At 39.5% G+C, this 25,260-nt stretch overlaps 1 protein-coding gene across 1 annotated transcript in view; it reads right to left on the bottom strand.

Moving 5' to 3' along the window:
• Positions 1–1,529: 1,529 nt before the first annotated feature.
• LOC140229595 (complement factor H-related protein 5-like) overlaps positions 1,530–25,260 on the bottom strand; it is a gene marked incomplete at its 5' end in the record, with an annotated part of 197,862 nt that continues 174,131 nt past the window's right edge. The window contains 8 exon segments of the mRNA XM_072309840.1: positions 1,530–1,759; positions 2,536–2,574; positions 2,577–2,637; positions 3,342–3,529; positions 4,910–5,131; positions 18,624–18,824; positions 20,008–20,232; positions 21,640–21,852. Of these exon segments, the coding sequence (XP_072165941.1) occupies positions 1,530–1,759; positions 2,536–2,574; positions 2,577–2,637; positions 3,342–3,529; positions 4,910–5,131; positions 18,624–18,824; positions 20,008–20,232; positions 21,640–21,852 (1,379 nt within the window).

Here is a 25,260-nt window from a genome sequence, read left to right as displayed (position 1 = left end):
ATGAGAATTTGGCTTTTAATTTTTTTTTTTTTTTGTGACATACCAAGAAACAAATTATGAAACAGTACAGAGCATACCATGTCAAAGTTTTTCAGATGATAAGCGGTTTTGGAATCGCTGAGACATCCAAAAACAAAGTAACACTTTTTTTTTTAACTTTTGAAACGGCTGCAGGGCTTTTTATTGACTACAACTTCATGTACTCACAATCAGAGACAAAACAAAACATTGCTAATGAAAAGTGGGTCCCGCGTTTCATTAGGATTTTTTTTTTTGATATCTCAGCCATTTTAAAACCGATTTTCATCAAAAATTTTGAATCCGTCTTGAAATAAGATGCTCGTTCATATTTTATTAGAGATTTCTCATTATCTTTTTAAAGATATTAGAAAACTGAAGTCAGGTCTCAATCAAAACTATACGCTCCCTTTAATGGGGAGAAGACGTTACACTATGCGTTAGATAACAATAATCATGCACTAATATTTTAACATTTTTAAATATTTGATTCAATTTGCATGTTATGTAAGCAGTGTTGCTGAGGAGGATACTTTTGTATATGTGCGTGTGTGTGTTTGTGTGTGTGTAATCGGTTCATTCTGAGTCTCATTTGCACAATTATCACTGCATAAAATTAGAATAACAGAGTTAAGAAGTTTATAAACAAAAATACGTGTGCGTTTGTGTGTTCCAGTAATGTTTTACCCAAGCCCCCAACTTTGCCTTCATGGAGTAAATTCCACATCTTACATGTCTTAGATATCACCATAAAGACACCATAGAAATAAAAATGATGCTCCTGATGTAGTAAGTTAACATGATATGTGACCGTGCACCTCAAAACGAACATAAAGTCGCACACACTGATTTTGCGTGAGGACTGAAAATAAGTGAAATGGGTCAACCTAGCCGAACTTGACTTTTTCAGATTTTCTGAAAGAGCGGGTCTTCTTTTACATTATGCTAAAGTTTGGTATCATAAAACGGCCAGGAAAGTGTGTGTGGTTTTTTTTTAGCAGTTTATCTCGAACATTTTTTGGTAGAATAGTGTGATTAGGTGTGTCTGTAGAATCCCTTTTTCATTTCTGAAAAACCATGTCCACACTCTTCACTTTCAACTCTAATAACTTTCGAAAGGATAGTGCTACTGCTTTGAAAGTTGGCATTCATTATGGACAGAAAGTGTTAATAAGGCATGCTTAATTTCAATTTAATCCGTTAATCCCTTCATTGTTGTTACTCTGGTGGTTTACTTCCTGTTTTTTGTCCCATTCATCTCACAGCCAGCACGATTTGGTAAAGATTAAGCGCTTGAATAGACGCTGTACTTCAGAGCCTCTTTTCTCAGTACACACTTTTCCCGAGTTTGTGCTTTCTTTCCAGTATTTAGATAGGTTAGAAGAGTCCATTTGATTTGAGTTATACATCATTTTAAAGTTTAAAGTCTGCTCTTTCAGAATATGGTCTTAAATAAAAATTCATGTCTGGCGACTTTTTGTTTGTTTTGAGGTGCAGGGTCACATATCTCCCTACAACTGCAAATAGGGAACCAGATGCTCACGTTCACATCGAGGAATCTCATCCGACCACCGTCCCAGGACACATCTATGATAAGACGTGTAGATCTGAGGTGGTGTTAAGCGGTGTTCGTCGTCACACTCGAACGTGATTTCCTGCATGATAGGGTACCGACCAGGAATCCAGTTGAATATTGGCGCTACACTTCCGTGATCAATAACTGGTTCCGGACAGTACAGCTCTGTAGGAACAAAAGCAGTGATAAAGGAAGGTGACATGTAATTATGTTAAGTATAATTATGTCGAGTTTCATCTCATGGCATTGTTTCAGCATATTAGACCTATCGTTGACGTTTTCAGATAAGATCATATTATTTTGATAACATTTTACGTATATACAAGAAGTATCACAAAGGTTATTGCCGGTTCTTTTTTTTCGCCAATGAAATTATGAAATTCATAGAAAGATTACATTGTCAGTTACTTTATTTAAAATATAACTGACTGCATGAAAAAGTATCAAAATTTCATTTGGAAGTTAGAATTGAATAAACATAGTAAGCTATAATATAAAGTTTATCCCAATTTGAAGACTATTATATCCTTTTTGAAACGCCCTAGATTTAGTTACATTGCCGCAATGACGTAAGGAAAACATCTGTGGTTATATGTTATACATTCTTTAACAATAATATACCATATAAAAAGTGTACAGCTGGGAAAAAAGTGACAAAAACTTTGCAGTCCTCACAAGGTATGTTTGAAAAGTGTATACACGAACAGTTGTATAAGTAGTGGATCAAAATCATAGAATTTAAGAATCCATACCCCAACAGTTTTACACTCCTCTCACTGGAATGCCAGGATGAAAAAAAAAAAAAAATTATGATAATTAGGACTTCAATCAACTGAAGTATAAAACCAACCACGCGAGACGATACTACACAACTACACATACTCGCACACCTCGCCTCGGTTCTCACAAGAAAGGTGAAAGTTACTATGAAAGATGCATACCATTGAAGATTACTTCAACTGTATGGGAACTGCCATCAGCGTACACGTGAAGTTTCCAGAATCGCTCCAAGTTGGCCAAGACAGTGTGATGTGTCGTTGATTCTACACGTGGAGGATATTGGACAATAACTGGCAAATCATATATGTTACGGGATGAATAACATTCAATTACGAAGGTTTAGAAGTGAAAACGGACACGAGAGCTTCATTCTCTTAAACTACGCAATGACTACACAAAATTCATAGTACTTGCTTTAAAAAAATAAACTGCTGAAAACATTATCTAAAATACTTTCAGAATATTGTGCAAACCTGTTTATAGCATAAGCCCTAAACGTATCTAGACTTGCCTGCAATGAGAGTGGCCTGCAAGTTATTTGAAAGATCGTTGTGACTCTTGATAAAACAAACATGTTTTGAAGCACATGGATATGACACTATGCCTGACAACTCTATATTACTCATGACATGATGATAGGGCATAACAAGATGCTGTACAGGATTATGAGAGAAAATCGTACAATCAAATCCATAGTTTCAGTAATGAGGATACACAGGTAGGTAAAAATAGAAATCATTCCTTTGTATATAGAAATAAACGTTTACATACTGATCATGAATTTCTTCCCCCAAAATGTGATTTTACCACACGCCGTTTGTGTTCTTATTGGCATGGAAGTCTCTTCCCGTCATTCGTGGTATGGTAATTTAATGGCCATTAATACCCCCCCCCCTCATCCACTGAGTTATCACTAAAACTGTTTAATAGAGACGAAGATTACTGCCACAATTCTTTTAAACTTTACCTGAGAAGTAGTAACACTTGATGCTGTGATAACTGGTCGTGACGAGGACCATATCTGATTCCTGCAATGGACGTAGAGTATGTTACCCCAAATACTGCCAGGCTTGTTGATAGGGAACACTACCACAGTCCCGTTTGATGCCACCTGGCGACGCAAACCTTTGAATAGGACGGCAGCCGCAACTTTCTCTGACAAGATTAATGGGTTGAGAAACGAAAATCGCAAAACCCTCTATTTTCAATGATCGGGATGTGGTATACAATATTCATAGTAGAGACCCACTATCATATACAGTGTATATCATAAAGGGTACCAGCAGTGCTTGCAGACTTTACTTATTGTTGGTTTGGCGCTGTGTATCATATCAAATCTTTTGAAAAAGGATATCAGTGACGTAATTTTTCAATGTTGTAACTATCAATATACAATTCAAGCAGCTGCAGCAGAACTAACTAAAAAAACGTTAACAGCAAGAACTCGAATTTATGTTCTTTAAACGAATACGACAGTACGCTTCATATAACCTCTTTACATTTGATTAGTAATCATCTTTCCATCACTATCTATTAAATTCGACTATGTCGTATATGTAGGCTACAGCCACAAAAAACAAAACAAAACAGAACATCAGGCCTTTACCATTACAGGATGCCTACGTAATTTAGATGCCAAGAGACATTTTAAGCAATGTCTTATGCAGACAGTAATGGACCATTTACCTTTCCATTTATTTTCGTCTTACCGACTGAAAGGCTGATTAGATAGATGCCCGATACTTGCGTTGCTATAATGTGTGGCAATCGGTTTGATATTTTGAAGGAGAGCCTCCGTTTGAGAATAATTTTCATCATTATCATCATCTATATACACTGAAAGAATATGCTACTGAATGATACGGCTAAAATAAGGAAAGAAAGTAGGGCCTGCATGGCAATTCACTAGCTATTATAAAGTGTCTAAAATATAAAAAAAAAAAGAAAGGGAGAAACAGAACTAGATTTTGATTATTGAGGGATGAGCAGAATCCCTGGGAATAGTTTATGAGTAAAGCACAAAATTATAAAAGTAGTAGAGTGAAATGGGAAGAGGTAAGCTAAATGCGAATGAAAGATATGCACAAAAGGTACCCCTGAACGTTGTCCCGCCATTTATTTGGATGTAATGATGGGCTACAGTTCGTTATTCCGAAGGTTCGTTATTCCGCAGGCTCTTTATTCCTAAGATTCGCTATTCCGAAGGTTTATTGTTCCGAATTCATTTTCGGATTAACCAATCTTCGGAATAACGAACCTTCGGAATAACGCCACAGATTTTCGGAATAACGAGCCCTTTTTCATTTTCGGATTAACGAACCTCTAGGTATAGGGAATTTGCGTGTTTCGGATTAACGACCCTTCGGAATAACGAACCTTCGGAATAGCGAATCTTCGGAATAACGAACAGCACCCGTAATGATGTACCATTATGCTTGTAAGTGTGTGGTTTATTTTGTCATCACTTTCAGTTTAATACGACAAAATTTCGTATACTCAGCAACTCGCATGGAAAATTTCCTTCAGTTAAGTTACCACATCTTGGTGCTTCTCCTAGCCACTCTCCAAAGTCGCATTGCCTGCGCGAGTCACCGAGCAGCCGACATTTTGCTGGGTCAGGGCACCGGGCCACCAGGAAGGATCCACCTGGGACCAAATCGTGTGGATTGAGCTCTCTTGTCTCTTCACCATTCAGGAAAAATCTCATTATGATATCGCCTTCTCTCTCCGGCACCGAGCAGGGTATCTGTTGTCTCACTGTTTGTAGAAGTGAAAAGTCACACCTTTGATATCATAAGTCCTGTTATATCGCTTTGTTTACTTGCAATACAGCCGTACCAGGTAGCTAACCATCATTGCCATTTGTAAATGCTCCTAGAACCCTTACTAAATGGTTTCATATATCACCTTGTAATAATATTACTATGACACTTCCAGACGGAAATTTGAAAATATCAGTAGTCACAGTTACAAACTGATGAATATGAATTGTAGTTCCGACTCCTGTTTAGCAGTGTCTGTCATTGGCAGTTTTGCTTATGAAATAATTCCGTTTCTCTTTTTTTATTAGAATTAAAAACAACACTGCAGTATGCATCGACGCACTTTGGCATTATTTACTAAAAATTTATGTTGTTTATTCTCAGGCTTTTCCATATTTAACGAATAAACAGCTAACAATCATGGCATCAGAAATTATTTTTCAATTTAATATTAAGTGGGAAAGAATTGAAGAGAAAGGTTGAAAAAACTCACCCTTTCCTAAAAATAAGCAAAAATAAATGCAAATGATGAAGAAGGCGGACAGAGAGAGAGAGATAGAGAGAGAGAGAGAGAAAGAAAGAGAGAGAGAGTATGTGTGTGTGTGTGTGTGTGTGTGTGTGTATGTATGTATTTGAATAACAATATAGATACTGTGAAGAAACTTTTTACAAAAATTAATGTGCATATATAGTTCAGAGTTTGGTTCTCTACTTGTCGAGATTATTCTAAATAACATTTTCATAAATTGCTGATTATTAATTTTTTTTTATTAAACCCTCATCTTGTCGCTAGAAAGAGCTATAAATTCTCAAATGCAGTATGCTTTAGAATTAATTCCATATAGTTTTGTGAGCACATCAAAAGCATTGGTGATGAAAATATGCTAAAGGGATCTTATAGTTTAGGATTGAGACAAAACTTCAGGTTTCTAACTTTTTGTGAGATAACATGAAAGCCCTTATAGAATGTGAGGGGGAAAGGAATTCCCAGAGGAATTCAACATTTATTTGATGAAAATTGTTTTGAAATAGCTGAGATACCCAGAGCAATGCTAATACAAGATTGGACCTACCTTTTATTACGATTGCTTTGTTTTACCATAGATTCTTAGCGTCCATGGTTTTACTTTTGTTCAGTTATTAAAAAAAAGAAGATTTTTCATTTTGACTTTTTTTTTACTTTTTTTCACTTTGATTTTTTCCATTTCATTAGTATTTTCTTGGACTTCTCCAAGGCCTTCGATACAATTAATCATGATATCTTACTTTACAAGTTATCACATTATGGAATACGTGGGAAGGCCTTGGAGTGGTTCAAGAGTTATTTATTTAATAGAAGACAGTTTGTCACAATTAAAAGTGATAAGTCATTGACTAGAGAAGTCAAATGTGGGGTTCCTCAGGGAAGTCTCTTAGGGCCATTGCTATTCATTATTTATATCAATGATTTTTGTCAAGTATCTGAGACTCTTTCTTTTATTCATTTCGCTGATGATACTAATGTATTTTATTCTCACAGTAATATTGATGTTCTTGTTCGAAAAGTTAACAGTGAATTGAAAAAAGTAAGAAATTGGGTTAGAGCTAATAAGCTCTCGTTGAATGTTCAAAAAACGAAATATACAGTTAAACTCGGATAAGTAGATCTTCTCGGGTCTGAGCAAAACACATCGACTTAGGCTATTTTTGACTTGTGCGTAAGTCGAAAAAAATCGACTTACAGTTACACCACACGTACATATATGTACATGTATGTTGTCTACTCTGGAGCCGAGAGCTGGAGCGGTGTGCCCGATATTTGCCCTTCAGCAAGACACTTTATCCACATTGATGCAGGCCAGGGCTCCACACTAACTTTTATTTTGGTGGCCCGATCGGGCCACCAAAATAATTGCTTTTTATTTTTTGGTGGCCCGAAAAAACAAACAAACAAGCAAAACTAAATCGGTCCTACTAAACATAGAAAAATAAATATTAAGTATTACTGAAGTGATACAGGACGGTACCCACGTCTAAATAAATAAATAAATGGAAAATTTTATCATCTTATACCGTTATTCTGAGTTCTAAGATTTAGCAAATAGGCTTATAGATTATTAAAAAAAGTTGATGCCTATCTAGGTGGTCAAAATTTACGTTTGAAATGAGAAAGTGGGAGCATTTGCAGACATTTGTAAACATCCGACATTTGTTTTAGCATCGTAAAGAGCCGAAAGTTACCGTTACTAATTTCTGATTGTAAAAGCAATCATCCACCATTTACAAGTATTTTTACACCTTCCGGAGCCGAATGTTACCGTTAATCATTTTCAAATGTAAAAACAAGCAACCGACATTCATTCTAGGATCTTAGGGAGCTGAATATCATCCTTATTCATTTCCGAACGTGAAAGCAAACATCCGCTTTTTATTTTATCATCTAACTGAGCCGATTGATACCGTTAATCATTTCCGAATGTAAAAGAAACAATCTACTTATTGTAGCATCTTACGGAGCAGAATATTACCGTCATTCGATCTCCAAATTCAAAAGCAAACACCCGACATTTATTTTATGATCGTAAGGAGCCGAATGTTACTGCTGTCCACTTCCGAAAGTGAAATGAATCATCTGACAATTATTTTAGCATCGTAAGGAGCCAAATGTTATACTGTTTTTCATATTCGAACGTCAAGGCAGACATCCGACATTTACTTTACCATCAAACGCAGCTGAATGTTATTGTTATTCATTTCGAAATGTTAAATAGCAAATGTCTGATATTTATTTCAGCATCTTAATTATGGAGCAGAATGTTACTGCTATTCACTTCCGAACGTAAAAGCGATCATCTGACATTTATTTTGGCATCTTCCGAAGCCGAATATTACATGTTATCTACTTTCGAACGTGAAAGCGAACATTCGGCATTTATTTCATCATCGTACGGAGTTGAATACTATTGTTATTCATTTCCGAACGCCAAACCAAACATTCAACATTTATTTTAGCATCTTCCGGAGCTGAATGTTATTGCTATTTACTTTCGAACGTAAAAGCGAACATCCGGCATTTATTTCATCATCGTACTGAGTTGAATACTATTGTTATTCATTTCCGAACGCCAAAGCAAACATTCAACATTTATTTTAGCATCTTCCGGAGCTGAATGTTATTGCTATTTACTTTCGAACATAAAAGCAAACATCAGACATTTATTCTATCATCGGACGGAGTTGAATACTGTTGTTATTCATTTCCGAACGTCAAAGCAAATATCAAACATTAACTTTATCATCAAACGCAGCTAAATGTTACTGTTATTCATTTCGAAATTTAAAAGCAAACATCCGACAGTTATTTAGCATCGTATGGGGAAGAATATTACTGCTATTCACTTCCGAACGTAAAAACAATCATTTGGCATTTATTTTAGCATCTTCTTGAGCCGAATGTTATTGCTATTTACTTTCGAAAGTAAAAGCAAACATCCGACATTTATCTCATCGTCGTACGAAGTTAAATATTATTGTTATTTATTTCCGAACGTCAAAGGGATAATTTGACATTTACTTTAGCATCTTCCGGAGCTGAATGTTATTGTTATTTACTTTCGAACGTAAAAGTAAACATCCAGCATCTATTTTATGATCGTACGAAGTTGATTATTATTGTTATTCATTTCCGAACGTCAAAGGGATAATTCGACATTTACTTTACCATCTTCCGGAGCTGAATGTTATTATTTACTTTCGAACGTAAAAGTAAACATCCGGCATCTATTTTATCATCGTATGGAGTTGAATATCATTATTATTCATATCCGAACGTCAAAGCAAACATTCGACATTTATTTCAGCATCTTCCGGAGCCGTATTTTATCCTTATTCATTTCCGAACGCAAAATCAAATATCTGACATTAATTTCAGCACCGTACGGAACTGAATCTTACCATTATTCATTTCCAAAAGTATTAACCCGTTGAGGACGGACTGATTTTGCTACAACACGCATTTCCCATAGACACCTGCCCGAGTATACTCGGGACTCGTCCTCAATGGGTTTTAAGCAAACATCCGACATTTATTTTAGTATTATATACGGAGTCGAATATTACCATTATTCATTTCCAAAATTAACTCTTTATGTGCCACGTTCGCACCTCCGACTCAGTCGACGGCGTGCCAACTTCGCATATTCTGCTCAACAAACAAAGCCGCCAAGACCGATCGATAAACCGCTAATTACTGCTAATCCCACGGCACAATGAAAGCGTTTCTCGTGCTTTTGTTCCTCTCATATACGGCTTGCATTCTATATGTGGTGATCGACTATCAAGCGATGTTCCCAACTTGATTTGCTCGTACTTTCTAAATTTCTGTCACGGTTTAATGTGCAAAAGTCATGCCTTTACAGTAATGTAGCAACTGGTCATTCAAAAGAAAAATTGAGAATAGAGTCGTCATACAATTTATATCGAAACAAAGCTTGGCATTCCTCTTTCACTTTGATTCCTATCATGCCACTCTTAACAGAAATTTGTAGAAGTTATACAAATTGGAAAAACAGAATTATTTCTCTAAGCATAACTACCTTCGTGTCTCAGAATAACGGTGGCACACAGGGGGTTTTCACCATGGCACATAAAGAGTTAAAAGCAAACATCTGACATTTATTCTAGCATCTTATGGAGCCGATTGCTACCGCTGTTCATTTCCAAAACTGAAGGCAAACATCCGGTTTTTTTTGGTGGCCCGGCGTGTGTTTTTGGTGACCCCGGTCGCAAATTAACCATTCGCGAAATCGCCCTAACAAAAAAGTCCTGTGGTACTCCCTGTGGTACTTGTCGGTACACACAATGTACCACACACTTGTAATGTTACCACAGGAACTGTGTGGTACTGTACCACAGGCTTGTAGGGTACTCCCTGTAGTACTTGTCAAGCGCGCCGGAACACTTCTGGTTTTGGGGGGGCAAAATGTCAACGGGGGCACATTAATGTGCGATGTGAGATCCTCGGCGCGGGAGCGGAGCGAGTGAGCGGGGGGGGGGGGGGGTGGAAAGGGGGATTTCCCCCCCCCCACTGTAGGGAGCTTTTGTAAAACAGGGTACAAAAGTCGCGTTTATAGACCATTTAAAAGCAAATTTCTGAGGAATTAAACATAGTGAAATATAATCAGTGCGAAGGACTATGATTATTACATACGGGAGTACATAATAATGTGATGGTGTGAGATCCTCGGCGAGGGAGCGAAGCGACCGAGCGGGGGGAGGGTGCGGGAGGGGGGATACCCCCTCCCACGATAGGGACTTTTTGTAAAAACAGAGTATAAGAGTCGCGTTTATAGAGAATTTAAAGTAAATTTCTAGGGAATTAACATATTGAAAAAATCAGTTGGAAGGACTATGATCATAACATACGGGAGTACATTAATAATGTGATGGTGCGAGATCCTCGGCGAGGGAGCGAAGCGACCGAGCGGGGGGAGGGTGTGGGAGGGGGGATACCCCCTCCCACGGTAGGGACTTTTTGTGAAAACAGAGTATAAAAGTCGCGTTTATAGAACATTTAAAAGCAAATTTCTAGGGAATTAACATATTGAAAAAAAAAATCAGTTGGAAGGGCTATGATCTTAACATACGGGGGTTTGTGATGGTGTGAGATCCTCGTCGAGGGAGCGAAGCGACCGAGCGGGGGAGGATGTGGGAGGAGGATACCCCCTCCCACGGTAGGGACTTTTTGTAAAAACAGAGTATAAAAGTCGCTTTTATAGAGCATTTTAAATTAAATTTCTGAGGAATTAAACATAGTAAAAGAAATCACTGCGAAGGACTATGATAACTTATGAAAACTTTTCATTTTACTATAAGTACGGGCAGAACGAGCGAGCCACTTTCACTTTGCAATTTATCTGAAATGTACTCATTAAAAGCTTAAACGTGATCGCATCGTTCGAACAATGAAAAATATTCTTATACTGCTAGAAAACAAAGAAGAAAATGAAAAATGTAAGGTTTACTAAAGGTATGTTTCAGCGGGCACACTCGAGGACACGAGGCTACCATCTATACACTAAATTTACTCATAAGTTCCTATTAGCGTATAGATACAATACTGTATGTTGTTAGTGTATTATAATTTTTGCATTTTCAGTTATGAAATTACTACATTTAGACAAGAAATATGCCTTTATTGTTCATTTTGGTCTTTAAATCAGTGATTAATTATTTGTTACAGGGGGCACTTTGGGGGGGCAAAAACTCGTTTTGCCCCCCCAACATTTTGTTTGGGGGGGCAAGTGCCACCCCTGCCCCCCCCCCCCGCTTCCGGCGCCCATGCTTGTCAGTACCACACAATGTACCACATAAATAAATGTTACCACAGGAACTGTGTGGTACTGTTTTACAGGCTCATGTGGTACTCCCTGTGGTACTGGTTGGTACCACACAATGTACCACACAAATATATGTTAACACAGGAACTGTGTGGTACTGTGTCACAGGCTCGTGTGGTACTCTGGGATGTACCACAGGGCAGTACCACAGGACATTACCACAGGAAAGTACCACAGGACAGTACAACAAGACAGTACACACACAAATGTGACCGTGCACCTCAAAACGAACATAAAGTCGCACACACTGATTTTGCGTGAGGACTGAAAAAAAGTGAAATGGGTCAACCTACCCGAACTTGACTTTTTCATATTTTCTGAAAGAGCGGGTCTTCTTTTACATTACGCTAAAATTTGGTATCATAAAACGGGCAGGAAAGTGTGTTTTTTTAGCAGTTTATCTCGAACATTTTTGTAGAATAGTGTGATTAGGTGTGTCTTTAGAATCCCTTTTTCATTTCTGAAAAACCTTGTCCACACTTTTCACTACCACAGGACCGGTACCACAGAACAGTACCACAGGAATTCCTGTGGTATTTTGGGACATACCACAGGACAGTACCACAGGAATTGTCCTGTGGTATTTTGGGACGTACCACAGGACAGTACCACAGGATAGTACCACAGGACAGTAGCACACGACTTGCCCTGTGGTATTTTGGGACGTACCACAGGACAGTACCACAGGGCAGTACCACAGGGCAGTACCACAGGACAGTACAACAGGAAAGTACCACAGGATAGTACCACAGGACAGTACCACACGACTTGTCCTGTGGTATTTTGGGACGTACTACAGGACAGTACCACACGAATTGTCCTGTGGAATTTTGGGATGTACCACAGGACAGTACGACAGGAATTCCTGTGGTAATTTTCGATGTATACCACAGGAGAGTACCACAGGAACTGTCCAAAATCCCACAGGAAAATCATAATATGGTGCTATTCCACACAGAAGTACCACACAGCAAATTACATTTGTAAGTACCACAGAAAAATGCTACAGGATATTTTTTTTTCCTAACATTTTATACCAGAGGACTATCACATCAGGAGAATATCAAACAGCAGTACCAAACAGGAGTACCACACAGGAAAATTGTAAGGCAGAATCAACTGAAATCTATAACAAAAATACAAACAAAAAAGCACATATTAACATTCCTCAATTAATTGATAGATGACTTATGCTGTGAATTATAACAATTGATTTGCCATTACTTATCCTGTCCTATACTCCTACAGTACTACCTATTTAGTGAAAGTGCTGATGTAAAGCATGAGAAATTTCATAAGGACTTCTGTGGTACTCCTGTGGTACTCCTGTGGTACTCCTGTGGTACAAATGTTTACATAGCTCATGAATATTCATAAAAAGCACTCTAGATTTTAGTAAATACATATATGACTTAAAAAGTCAAAGTATTAATGATGGAACTTACTTTGAACTTTATGAAAGATTGTCTAATTATGTAATGTTATTCCCAATATCATAGATATCGTTATGAAAGTGTAATTTCATATCTTGATGATAAAGTATAATCGAGTTAGTAACCATGCCTTAATGCTTTACGGATAGACGGCCATATATATGTGTACTGATACGGTCGATGGTTACCTAGGAATAGAATATGACTACATAGATCTATTATAGGACTAGATTGGCACTTGGCCATTAGACTCTCGTTTGAGGTTATATGTCAGGAGTAGGACAGGTTATTTAGTAGAGCCATGTTTGTCCTGAAATCCATCACTCACCTATCACGAATATTCCTTGATATGTGGCTAAAATTCTCCCAGATTTTTTTTTTCGATCTATCCCGTGTGGTACTCTCCTGTGGTACCATGGAAATGCTGTGTGGTACTGCCCTGTGGTAATGCTGTGTGGTAATGATCGACCTGTGGTACTGCCCTGTGGTACTGTCCCAAAATACCACAGGAATTCCTGTGGTACTGCCCTGTGGTACGTCCCAAAATACCACAGGAATTCCTGTGGTACTGTTCTGTGGTACCGGTCCTGTGGTACTTTCCTGTGGTACGTCCCAAAATACCACAGGAATTCCTGTGGTACTAGTCCTGTGGTACTGCCCTGTGGTACGTCCCAAAATACCACAGGAATTCCTGTGGTACTGCCCTGTGGTACGTCCCAAAATACCACAGGAATTCCTGTGGTACTGTTCTGTGGTACCGGTCCTGTGGTACTTTCCTGTGGTACTGCCCTGTGGTACGTCCCAAAATACCACAGGAATTCCTGTGGTACTGTCCTGTGGTATGTCCCAAAATACCACAGGACAATTCCTGTGGTACTGTCCTGTGGTACTTTCCTGTGGTACTGTCCTGTGGTACTGTCCTGTAGTACCGTCCTGTGGTTATTACCACAGGAGTACCACAGGACTTTTTCGTAAGGGCGTGATTCGATTCGCGAAAAGACTCCGCTAAATACATTGTATAAGGCATAGATCGCTACACTCGGCAGGGGCTACGTCGTCCTTTCACCAGGTCTCGTTACAAAACCAAAATCTCGCGTGAGTTCTTGCGTTACCTATCGTTAATGTTAACGAAACATCGTTAATTTGCGCTAGGGATCGTTACTCATCGTTACTACAAACGTTACTTTTCCCGATCGTTAGTTTCCGTTACTAAAGGCCGTGTCACACCATAACGCGGGCTTGTGGCGAGGAGGTAGTTTCCAGCACGTAGAAGATTTTCAGCGGGCGAACAAGAATGTTTGCAATTTTCATTCATGCCTTGTCATACCGTACGGGGGAACTTCTGCGGCTTGACTTGCGGGGAAACAAATTTACTCCAAGGAGCCCTCCGTAGTTGGTCCGCACCTGACAGTATCTAGCGCGTAGTTGCCCGGAGGTGCTCACGCAAGTCCGATTTAACCGCAGCCAAGTTTTGAGCATGACCAAAACTTTTTCCGGGTGAGTTGCGGGAATGCCCGTAGAGGTCCACGCAGAACGCCAGTAGGAGACCCTTAGCGGCAGTATTTTTGTCAGCCCCGACGCGACTGGTACAAAGGTCACACAGTATACTCGCAAGTATAACGCGTCCAGCAAGTAAGACACATGCGCTGACTCGCACAAATCCTTTTCCGCCCTCAGGAATGTCCGGTATGCTAGAAAATCCCTACACGTAACAAGCCCGAGTAGCTTGCCCGGAAAGGTGTGACAGGGCCTAAACACGGTTGCGGGTAAAAAAATATGCGTGCGCACCTCCGGGCGACTACTTTTGAGATACATGCTAGGTACTGTCATGTGCGGATCATCTACGGGGACCTCCGGGTAGGCTGGTGTGACACGGCCTTAAGGCCGTGTCACACCAGCCTTGCGTGCGACTTGCAAAGAACAATTTTGACTAAAAAGGGCGCGGACAAGCCTAGGAATTCCTAAGGGTATATAGCGGAAGAAAATTATGTCATTTCGGCACCCTGTCCGCGTCAGACGAGGAAAAAGTGTGCGATTATGCTTGTCCTGGGACATTCCTAGGAATGTCCGCAGACTGTCCGCTGACTGACTGCGGACACTCCTAGGAGTATCCTAGGAATCACTCCGGAAGAGCGCGAAATACCCCGGAATATGCTAATCGTAGCAACATCTGGGATTACACCAGGAATGATTAAATCATGAACGCGGACAATAAGGATGACTTGCGGACAGCAAGAGTTAGAAATGCTGACTGTGTGAGGAAATAGGGCAAAGTTGTAAATTGGGAGCCGACTTTCGAGTTTTCTCATTTGACTGCTAGCCGTCATAGAGGTCACACCAGCCGAAATTCGCATTGCCCTTTTGCTTCAAATACTAAGTACCAGCTGTGGGAGATGCTGAGATAGCACCTTTAGCTCACAGGTCAGTGAGGCATCACGGACCTGATACATGGAATGCTTTACCCGACTACCTAAAAATATGAACATCTCTGTTTTCTTCCATAAACTGCACTATTGTGTTGCTCCTTTGTCATTTGGTTATGTTTGTTTACGTTTGACACATTGATGTATTCTTTTTATTTGATTTGATTTGAGAAGCAAAATAGATACCAACGAACGAACGAGCAAGGGCCTGGTCCCCTTTGAATGTGTGAAGATGGTCATTATATCAAACAAGTTAAATAATTTTTCAAACTTACAACATAGTACTTTGACATAAGTATTTATTGTTATTATCATTATTATTATCATTATGACTATTATATATGCATATATATATATATATATATATATACATATATAAAAACCCCCAAGTCCCAAATTGTCTCAAGGGGGCGACCAGTGTTGCACAGAGGCGGATAAATGTTGGTCTGGTCTGTTAGCTTCTCTCTGTAGGCCCTACTGGTCGGGGGTTAGGTAATCACATAGACACCAATCATCATCAAATTTACAATACCAAAACTTAAAAGGGACCTAATATTTCCCCACAACGGCATGGACAAAATAAAAACAAGGGTGCAATTTATATAGTTAACTCTATAATGCTTCTAACAGCATATTCTACCCCGCCCCCCCCCCCCCCAAGGAAAAACGCAGTATCTAACATTTTTGTCGATTTTCACCTTTTTTTGCATAAATATAGTCAGTGCACATGAAAATTATGGTGTGAAGCGCCTCCTCACACTAGTTACGTTCAGTTATTTGGAGTGGGACTCTGGTGCTAAAAATTATGGACCTGTTATGGGGGAGTTTATTGAGGACCTGAATATAAGAACGACCAAGTCCAGTTTTTGGCCAAATTCAGTTTGACATGGGAAATTGTAGCTTATGCATGGACTCATCTTGTGTATAAATGATAAATCCCAATTACCCCTGGAAGTGCCTGAAATAAATGAGTTAAATCTTTTATGAATGTAAGAATGAAGGACTTGGATCATTCTTACATTCATATTATAGCGCCCTCTCTCGTTCTTCTCTCATCTCTATAGCAGAATATCATGCATATGAATCAAAGAACGACCCAAGTCCATCACACAAAATGGCCTCTCCACACTTAATGTAAATGTTAATTGTCATAATAATATATGTTTGTAATGTGCAGTAGAGTATATTATTATAGTAGCTGCGCAATATAAATGTCCTTTATCATTATTATTATTATAATTATGTTCTAATTTGTATATACAATGTTGCCTTCCCATCATAGTTAAATAGATTATTGGACAAATAAAAAAGATATGAAGTTTTTTTTTTTTTATTTTACTCGAAATGGTCTTCCATGGACTTGGGTCGTTCTAATATTCATATACTCAATTACTAAGCTCGTAAACTGCCGTCAATCACTTTTTTCTTGGGAGGGGGAACTGACCACGAGAAAACAAAGAAAGTCTGACAGGTAGCAAAACAAAGGATTTCATCAGGGACCTCCCTGATTAAACTCAAAGAAGGGGCTGTATAGGGCTGAGTACTTTTGCGTCACCGGGCAATTTTATGTGCTAGTAGCCACTGGGCTACATATAAATATATATGATCTAGTATCATTTCTGTGGGGTTTGAGGTGGGTGGTAAGATTTAAATCGAACTAAACGATGCACCATGTATACGTCTGTAATGGCGACTATATATTAACATGATAAAAAATCCCCCAAATGAAAATGATTTCTGAAAAGAATGCAAACCACCCAAAGTTCAGTTCCTATTTTTCCTAGTTACTGTTGGCAAAATACCCACTGCCTTCTGCTTTGCTTCCTTCATTTAGGACTGGAAAATGCTAATATTTACCTTTTCATAATCAGTGGAAGAGAGGTTTGGCTTTGAGGCTTGCATGGGGACCTCGCCTCCCTTATTGGTCATTTTGCGTTTCATTGACATGATGCTGCATTGATCCATTTTTTTAACTTTCAAAATCATTTCGGTCATGGATGTGCATGTTGACTCTTTTATGTCTTGATCACAAAATGTCCGCATCGGCTCCGGACACATGCATATCATATAGATCTGCATCGGTTCCGCGCTGTCCTAAAACATTCATGGTGTCTTCCGCTTTCATTTGTGAAGCTTCCCCACACCGCGGGATTCTTTCAGGAGAGTTTCCGGAAGGAGCGGAAGGTATCCGGACAGGCGGGATGTCCTGACGATGTCCTCAGGACAAGTTGCCTAAGGTGTCAGGAAGTTCATTTCCGCGTCCAAATTTTGGTCTCGATCAAAATTTGGACGCGGAAATAAATTATTCTCTCTCCCGAAGGTGCGGAAACGCCCAGACATGTTTAGGACAGTGAGCGGACACTTTCAGGAACGTGCGGACATGTTGCCGAACGAATGCGAAATATCTAATTTGCTTTCCGGGTCTTGTCCGTGTCTTGTCCGCGCCCTAGTGAACGCCCAGTCTTATGAAACTGCAATTCAGACCAAAATGATCCATAGTTGGAGTTTTAGCTCATTATTGTCTGAATGACTTTAGATACTCTTTTATAACATTCCATCACATCCTGCAACACAGATACTGTCATGAAGTGACACCCTTCTGTCTGAAGTACTTTCCAGATGCTCCTCTAAATATTGTGTTTTTTTCTGGCTTTCTGTTACTCAATAAATCAAAATAAGTGGAGATGTGGGTACGGAAGCTTATACGAGCAGCCCCAAGGCAAGTTGTTTAACTCGCAAAGGCGCCTGGTTTCGGCCAAAAGGGCTACAAGGTGGCTTTTACAAATCACCAAGGAGCCTTGTTTTGACGAGAAGGCGAAAGGGCGACTTGCACAAAAGTCGCCAAGGCGCTATGTTTAAGACGACAAGGCGTGAAGGCACCTTTTTCTGCCAAAAGGGCAACTAGGCGACTTTTACAGATCGCCAAGGCGTCTTGCACAAGACAAGAAAGTCAACAAGAAAGTCAGTTGGAGATAGCTGCATAGCAATTTAACACGCTATAAGTATAAGTGACAGACAGGCACAAGTAATAAACATAGTTACATGAATATATGTTATATGTTAAACCTAAATTCCTGTTCATTTGATCAATTCAATTTGGCGTCATAAGTACCATCATTCAGAGCTTGACATTTTCTTTTCTTTTTTCTCCACCCTGTTTTCTTAACCCGCTGTTTCTTTGAGTTTTGGTTGGCAAAATCAATCCCAAAGTGTTATCCAAAGTCCCCGGCAAAGAAATCATTAAGCTGACTTACCACATGTTGGCCAGGACTCAGACCAATGCCCGTCGTTACACTCTGTCCTCACAGGTTCCTCGGGAAGAAAGCCCGATGGGCAGGTGACTTCGATCTCGCTGTCGTGCCGATACTCCTCATTGTTACCAGAGCGAGAAGAAGCGATGTTATTCAGTGGCTGCACAGTGAAGCCAGTATGTCGCGAACATCGTGCCAGCTCATCTGAAAGAAAGAAAGATAACACTAGTGTGAATCACAGATAATGATCAATATTTGTAGTATCGTTACATAAAGATGTGTCGTAGTTTTAAACACCTCTTTAAAAATTGTTGGACAAACTCTGTGTCCCTATGGGAACTGTGATGGCATCTGCTACCATACTTCCTACCCTTGAGATTTTGACACTTAACGCCTCAGCTCGAAAATCTCTTGAAAAGAGGATAAATCTGGCCTTCAGCAAAGAACTATAGACTAAGTGAGGGGTGTGGTACAAGAATTTGGTCGACCATGACATCATAATCCTTTAATAGTCAAGTTGTATCATATAGGCTGTATATCGATGTTACTTCTCTGTGAAGACCAAACGGGTTCATGTATTCTTGCAAGGAAAAATGGGCACGACAATGAATCCTCCTTTACAGTGACAGGGAAAAAAAAGATTACCACTCTCTCTTCTATTAGAGTGATGCAATTCATCCTGAAAAATGACAACTTCTCTTCCTGCCAAACACAAGTTGTTTTATAAGTTCAAGTTCAAGTTCAAGTTTATTTAACCAATTCATTAAACATTTGACATTTTACAAAAGGATACAGCATTAAGAATAATGAATGGTTTAGGACCCCAAAAGAAGCAGAGCTTGTAAAAAAGGGGGTCCCGGATAAACATATAAAACAAAACATACTAAAGTTTTAAACATATTAACAATAAGTATAATAGTAACATATTTACATAGGACAGATGCAACACATGCACACACACACACACACACACATTCAATCACACAAACACGTGTCACAAAAACGCTCATGCACATACATGTAGTTCACATGAAATTGCAGAAAGATACTTTATATCATTTTACATAGAACAAAAAAAAAAATCAGTTAAAGAAACAGAGAGAGTGTTTCTTTCAGTTATTGCCTTCCTGAGCAATCAATTAAAAGGCATTATAATTTACCTTTTCAACAGCTGTTCAAAATGTCTCAAAGTCCCATTCGTATCCATCACCTTGGAATTTAATGTCTTAATAAAGTTGATAGGAATCGAGCGTATTCCTCTTTCCACACATGTATTTCCTCCTTCAGTGCAACTTGAACAAGAGCACGCAAGATTTACATGTCTTCAAAACGAACATGTTATAATTATTCTGTTCGACACTTTGTAAGACATAGGCATCTCTCTTACCGCACGTCGGCCACGGTCTTGACCAATCACCGTCTTGACAAGACATCCACATGTACGGACTTTGTGTGGATTGAGCGCGATAACCTGCGTTGCACTCGATGCTGACCCAGAAGCGCTCACCATGTGTGTACCCGTGAGCCGAAGGTGTACCTCGGTATGGATATGTCAAGGATGGAACGCTGTAGTTTCCAGTAGGTGTTGTGGGAGGCCAGCATTTCAAAATCTCTGCAAAACATACAGAAACAAAAAGTATAATACAAAGAACCACAAATATTGAAATGAACATGAAAGGAATCCTTCCATTGTTCCATAACACCAAACCAGGATATTTTGGAATCGATTTTGTTGTTGTTGTTGTTTGTTTTTTTGTTTGTTTGTTTTGGAGGCGTGCGTAACTTGTTTGCTTGTTTGTTTGTTTTGCCTAACATTTTCGTTTAAGTGCTTGAATTACCGAGTAGGAAAGAACAGAGGAGAGGTTTGTTAAGAGAACCCATCCTTTTACCGGAAATTATAGCCAAATACAATGTAAATGCAATTGATAAAGAAGGTGGAGAGAGAGAGAGAAAGAAAGAGAGAGAGAGAGAGATTCTAACCAACATTCTCATAAATCATCGTGTGTTCGAAAACTGTTTTCTATTACAGTAACATCTTGTCGCTATAAAGAGCTATAAATTCTCAAACGCATTAAGCTTTAGAATTTATCATAGCACATCAGAAGCATTGGTGGTGATGATATTTATGTTAAAGTGATCTTATAGTTTAGGGTTGAGACCTACCTTTAGGTTAAGGTTTCTAACATTTTTTTTGGGGGGCGGGATTGAGAAGATGAGAAAGAACAGCATGTAATTCCCACAGGAATCCAATGTTTATTTGCTGAAAATTGGTTTTGAAATGGCTGAGAGATTCAGAGCAGAGCAATCCTAATGAAAGTGGGACCCACCTTTTATTACGAATTACGATCACTTGGTTTTACCATGGACCCTAAGGATCCATGTTTAACTTTGTTTCTGGATTTCTCAGTCATTAGAAAAAAAAAAAAACACCTAAAAACGAAAACGGATTTTTATCGAAAAAATATTTGATTTCCTCTAAGAATGGTAGTACTTTATCATGAGGTTTCTTGGTATCTCACAAAAAGTTAAAATCCCAATCATCATCTTAATTTACAGCATCTTAATTTGATCTATACCATGCTTTTAATGCCGTGTTAGATGTGTTATAGATACTTTCAGTAGTATTAGTGGGAAGAGACTGAAGTGAATTCGTTTGCCTGAGATCCATTCCAACCGAAAGACGATATCTTGGATAACCTTTTCTCTATGGATATCGGAAACATTCCTCGTGCTATTTATTGTGGGTTTTTTTTCTTCAGGCCAAGAACCAAAATTAACCCACTTCTTACTATTTTTGTTTCAGTCCTTGTGGACATGGATAGTCTTATTGTGCAGGATCCATTAGGTGACCGTTTGCAGTGAACTCATGTAGCAGACTATAAGATATAAGTAAAATATACTCATGTATTGTTTATAAAGGTGCCCCCTCTTTAAGGACTTTTTTGGATCCGCCCCTGCCCCCAACAACCCCAAAGCGTTGTCCAAAGCCCCTGACACAGAAAGGGTCAAACTGACTCACCACATGTTGGCCAGGACCCAGACCACTGCCCACCGTCACAGACCATCCTGACCTGTTCTTTGGGAGTATAGCCCAATGAACACGTGACTTCGATCTCGCTGCCGTGATAATATTCCTCGCTGGTACTAGGCAAAGAAGTAGCGATGACGTTGAGCGGAAGCACAGTGAAGCCACTTGTTTGCTCACTTTGTCGCGAACATCGTGCCAGCTCAACTAAAAGAGAGAAAACAAAACAGAGCGCAGTCAATATTTGTAATATCACGTATAAAGATACAGTACTCTCCGCGTAATTGGGCATCGCTTAAACGGGCACTCCGTTTAATTGGGTAGTAAAGTCAAAATCAGTTCCAATGCACATTAAAGTTACCTGTTAATCGGGTTGCTTCTCCGCATAAATGGGCAAATAATTTTCTTCTAATGTAATTGTTACCCACATTTTATCACAGATATAAAACTTTAAGAAAACATGAATGTCAAGTTTTTCACGGCTAATCGCATTCTCTGCTTAATTTGCAAAGAAGAGTAATTAAACATGAAAACACATGTACCAGTAGGCCTACCGACTTGCCACACGTAAGCGAACATTACACATGTAGTTGGCATTCACAATTGCATAGATAGACAGGAGTTGAACACACTTGCGCTCCTCCCTTTGCTCCGCAACAACATTCACAATACGAGAAGTTTGCAACGAAAATCATGCCATGCACCAGCTCTATAATTTTCTTTTCCTCAGTCACTTCCCGAAGAGTAACCCGATGTTCCATGTGTCTTGGCTTAAAAGGGATCATCCCACGAGTCATGCGAAGCATGAGCTAGAAACCAATGAATCATACGGTCCATGACCTAGACATTGGAAAAAAAGTCCATGAGTCATATGTCCACGAGTCATACAGTCCACGAGCTAGCCACCAAGTAGGCCTACAACAGACCTGCTCTGAGAGAGCTTAATCTCCTGGTTTTACACGTAAACGAGAGTAGGATATTACGCTACCGATCACAACGGCGGCAGTAAGCCCCTCTCCGCTCTCGCCACGTTTGGGCAATTTTCGCGATCGGGAAGGATCGGGTGAAATATTAGCCGATCTGGACACAGTATGATGTTGGGACGCTCTAGAACGGTGCGTTTATTTGACCAAGACAGGCTTATATTTATACGTCCTTACTACGATGACCGGGAAGGAAACAACACAAGCTTTGAAGCTACAGTTACGCTCTCATAGAACGATGTAACTACGCTGTGAGTGCGATACTTCCGATGTTATCCGATCTATAGCACTCTGTACAATGTGCTCTGAACGATCTATACGATCTTGTCACGCTGTTCTCCCGTCCAGAGAGCTAAAGAGTGCCCAATGTACACCGATTCGACTGACGATCCTCAGTAAGTCAAAGAGATATACTGTGGACCTTGGAGAGGATCCTCAACTCACGGGTCTTTTACTCGACAATTCTGTGTTGTCAAAGACGTTCTGATCTTTAAAAGGCCTTTTCTTGATGTCCGTCTTCTTCCTGTTGTACATGTAGATCATTTCATTTATTCTTATATATTCTACCATGACCTCTTCTCCCTTCTCTGCTAGTATAATTTGTAGTTTCTTTCTTCGCCTTCGCAGGGAGCTGCTTCGCTGCTTTCTTCTCTTCTTTCTCTTCTTCTTTGAATATTTGCATTCCTCCTTCATATTCAATCTCGACAGGTGCAGCGACAACGTCCTCCTCCTCAGTTTTGCCTCTCGATCTCTTACCGTACCATGCCAGTTTTGGAGCGTTCGAGCGCTCTGTTGAGAAAGAGTACCTCATGAGCTATTTTTCGAAGCGGTAAAGCATTTTTGTAGAAAGAACGTCATTCACGTGGCGCTTGAACTACTTGCAGCTGTCCCGAACAAAGACAATGAAGTCTTATCATTGTGACGTATGATACGCGCATGCTTTACAGCGAACTTCTGGTACACTTTTGGTACGGTTTTGGAGCACATCGGGAAGTGATCCATTTTTGGCTCGGTACAGTACGGTACAGTACACTTTAGGAACGTTCGTGCGCCCCTCTGGCGCGTACAGTACGGCACGGTTCGCTTTAGGAGAGCGCTCAAACGCACCTATATAGTTTACTACCCGATCTTGTAACGATGCCACCACGCTCAGAACGAATATTACGCTCATTCCGAAGTGTTATGTCAATGCGATCTCCACGCTCGCTTCACGGTTCAAAATGAGACAATTTCGGCAGGGAAATCGAGAAGAAATTTTGCACATGTCCAACAAAATGGGATGATAAAGTACTGGGTGACATGAGGATTCAGCACTTTTTTTTTCTTTGCGAGATACTTATAGATCACGGAATGAAAAGTTAAAGAGCATTCAATACTATGAGGAATTCAAATTGTATAGATGAACATTGGTTTTGAAATAACTGAGATATCCAAAAATAAAATAAAACAAAGTGACTCTATTAAAAGATGGGTCTCGAATTTTATTACAATCATTTCGTTTAAAATTTATCAGCCACTTTTAAACCGATTATTACCAAATAGATTTTGAATTCCTTTTACATTTATGTACTCTTCCACATTTCGTAAGATGTCTTTCATTATCTCAAAAAATGATCTTCAAAAAGCGCTGGAAAGCTGAAGTCTCATCCCATCTGAAACCATCTCTTGAAGGTACGAAATGGTTTATTGGAAACACATTTCAATTCATTTCAAAAATTGTGAATGGCTTCGGGTCTGTCTTACCACATGTTGGCCATTGTTCCGACCAATGACCGTCTCGACAAGTCGATGACACCGTAGACTCCCTGGGTTGACTGCGGTAACCCACGTCACACTCGACGCGGACCTCAAGGGTAACATCGTGTATGTACCCGTCAGCTGAGGGGGTCTGAAATGTGCTGGTCTCATCGAGTGAAACACTATAGCGTCCAATTGATGCGACAGGTGGAGAGCATTTTAGAACCTCTGCAGAGAATAAGAAATAAAGGGAAGAAAGGTATCTTGTAAATAGGAAACTAGTTAGTATCGTTGTGTAAAACAACGAAGTTCATAGCCCAGAAACTCGGGAAGGAATATCGTTTTCTACTCCAGTTTTCCAGTATGTTGACTTTAATATTGTTAGCATTGTTTAATGATTAAGTGACTGTACAATTCTGGTTGAGATGAGGATTTAGCTTTCAAAGTTTTGCGAGATATTCAGAAATCACTCTACAGGGTGTCTCTAAAAAAGTAAACCCAACTTCAACGGCAAAATTTCAGAATACTATAAAATATTTACACATTATTTTTTCATGGTTACATATTCCAATAAGTCCTCTGTCCAATGATACCACGTAGGTTATGTATCTCTCATGCATGACTGAGCATGATTCAACTTAGTGAATGGGTGTGAAATCATCACTGTGGCAAGTTCCGTGATCAGCATACTTTCTCACATTGTACCAGATGGCTCTTTTTGTTGGAGGCTGCCTGTCGGGGAACTGCACCCGAAAAGCCTCTTGAACTTCCACGCAACTTGTTTCCTGGTATCGAGTTACCAGGAATACTCTCTGCTCAATTGTCAACTGTACCATGTTTGGAAAGCATATGAAGTTGCCTGTGTCAGGAACAACCTTTGCTGGCAAAAATTTAA

This window comes from Diadema setosum, chromosome 6, assembly GCF_964275005.1.
Source record: "Diadema setosum chromosome 6, eeDiaSeto1, whole genome shotgun sequence".
Taxonomy (NCBI): domain Eukaryota; kingdom Metazoa; phylum Echinodermata; class Echinoidea; order Diadematoida; family Diadematidae; genus Diadema; species Diadema setosum.
The sequence above is the reverse complement of the archived record's forward strand: the minus strand, read 5'-3'. Positions and strand labels throughout refer to the sequence as shown.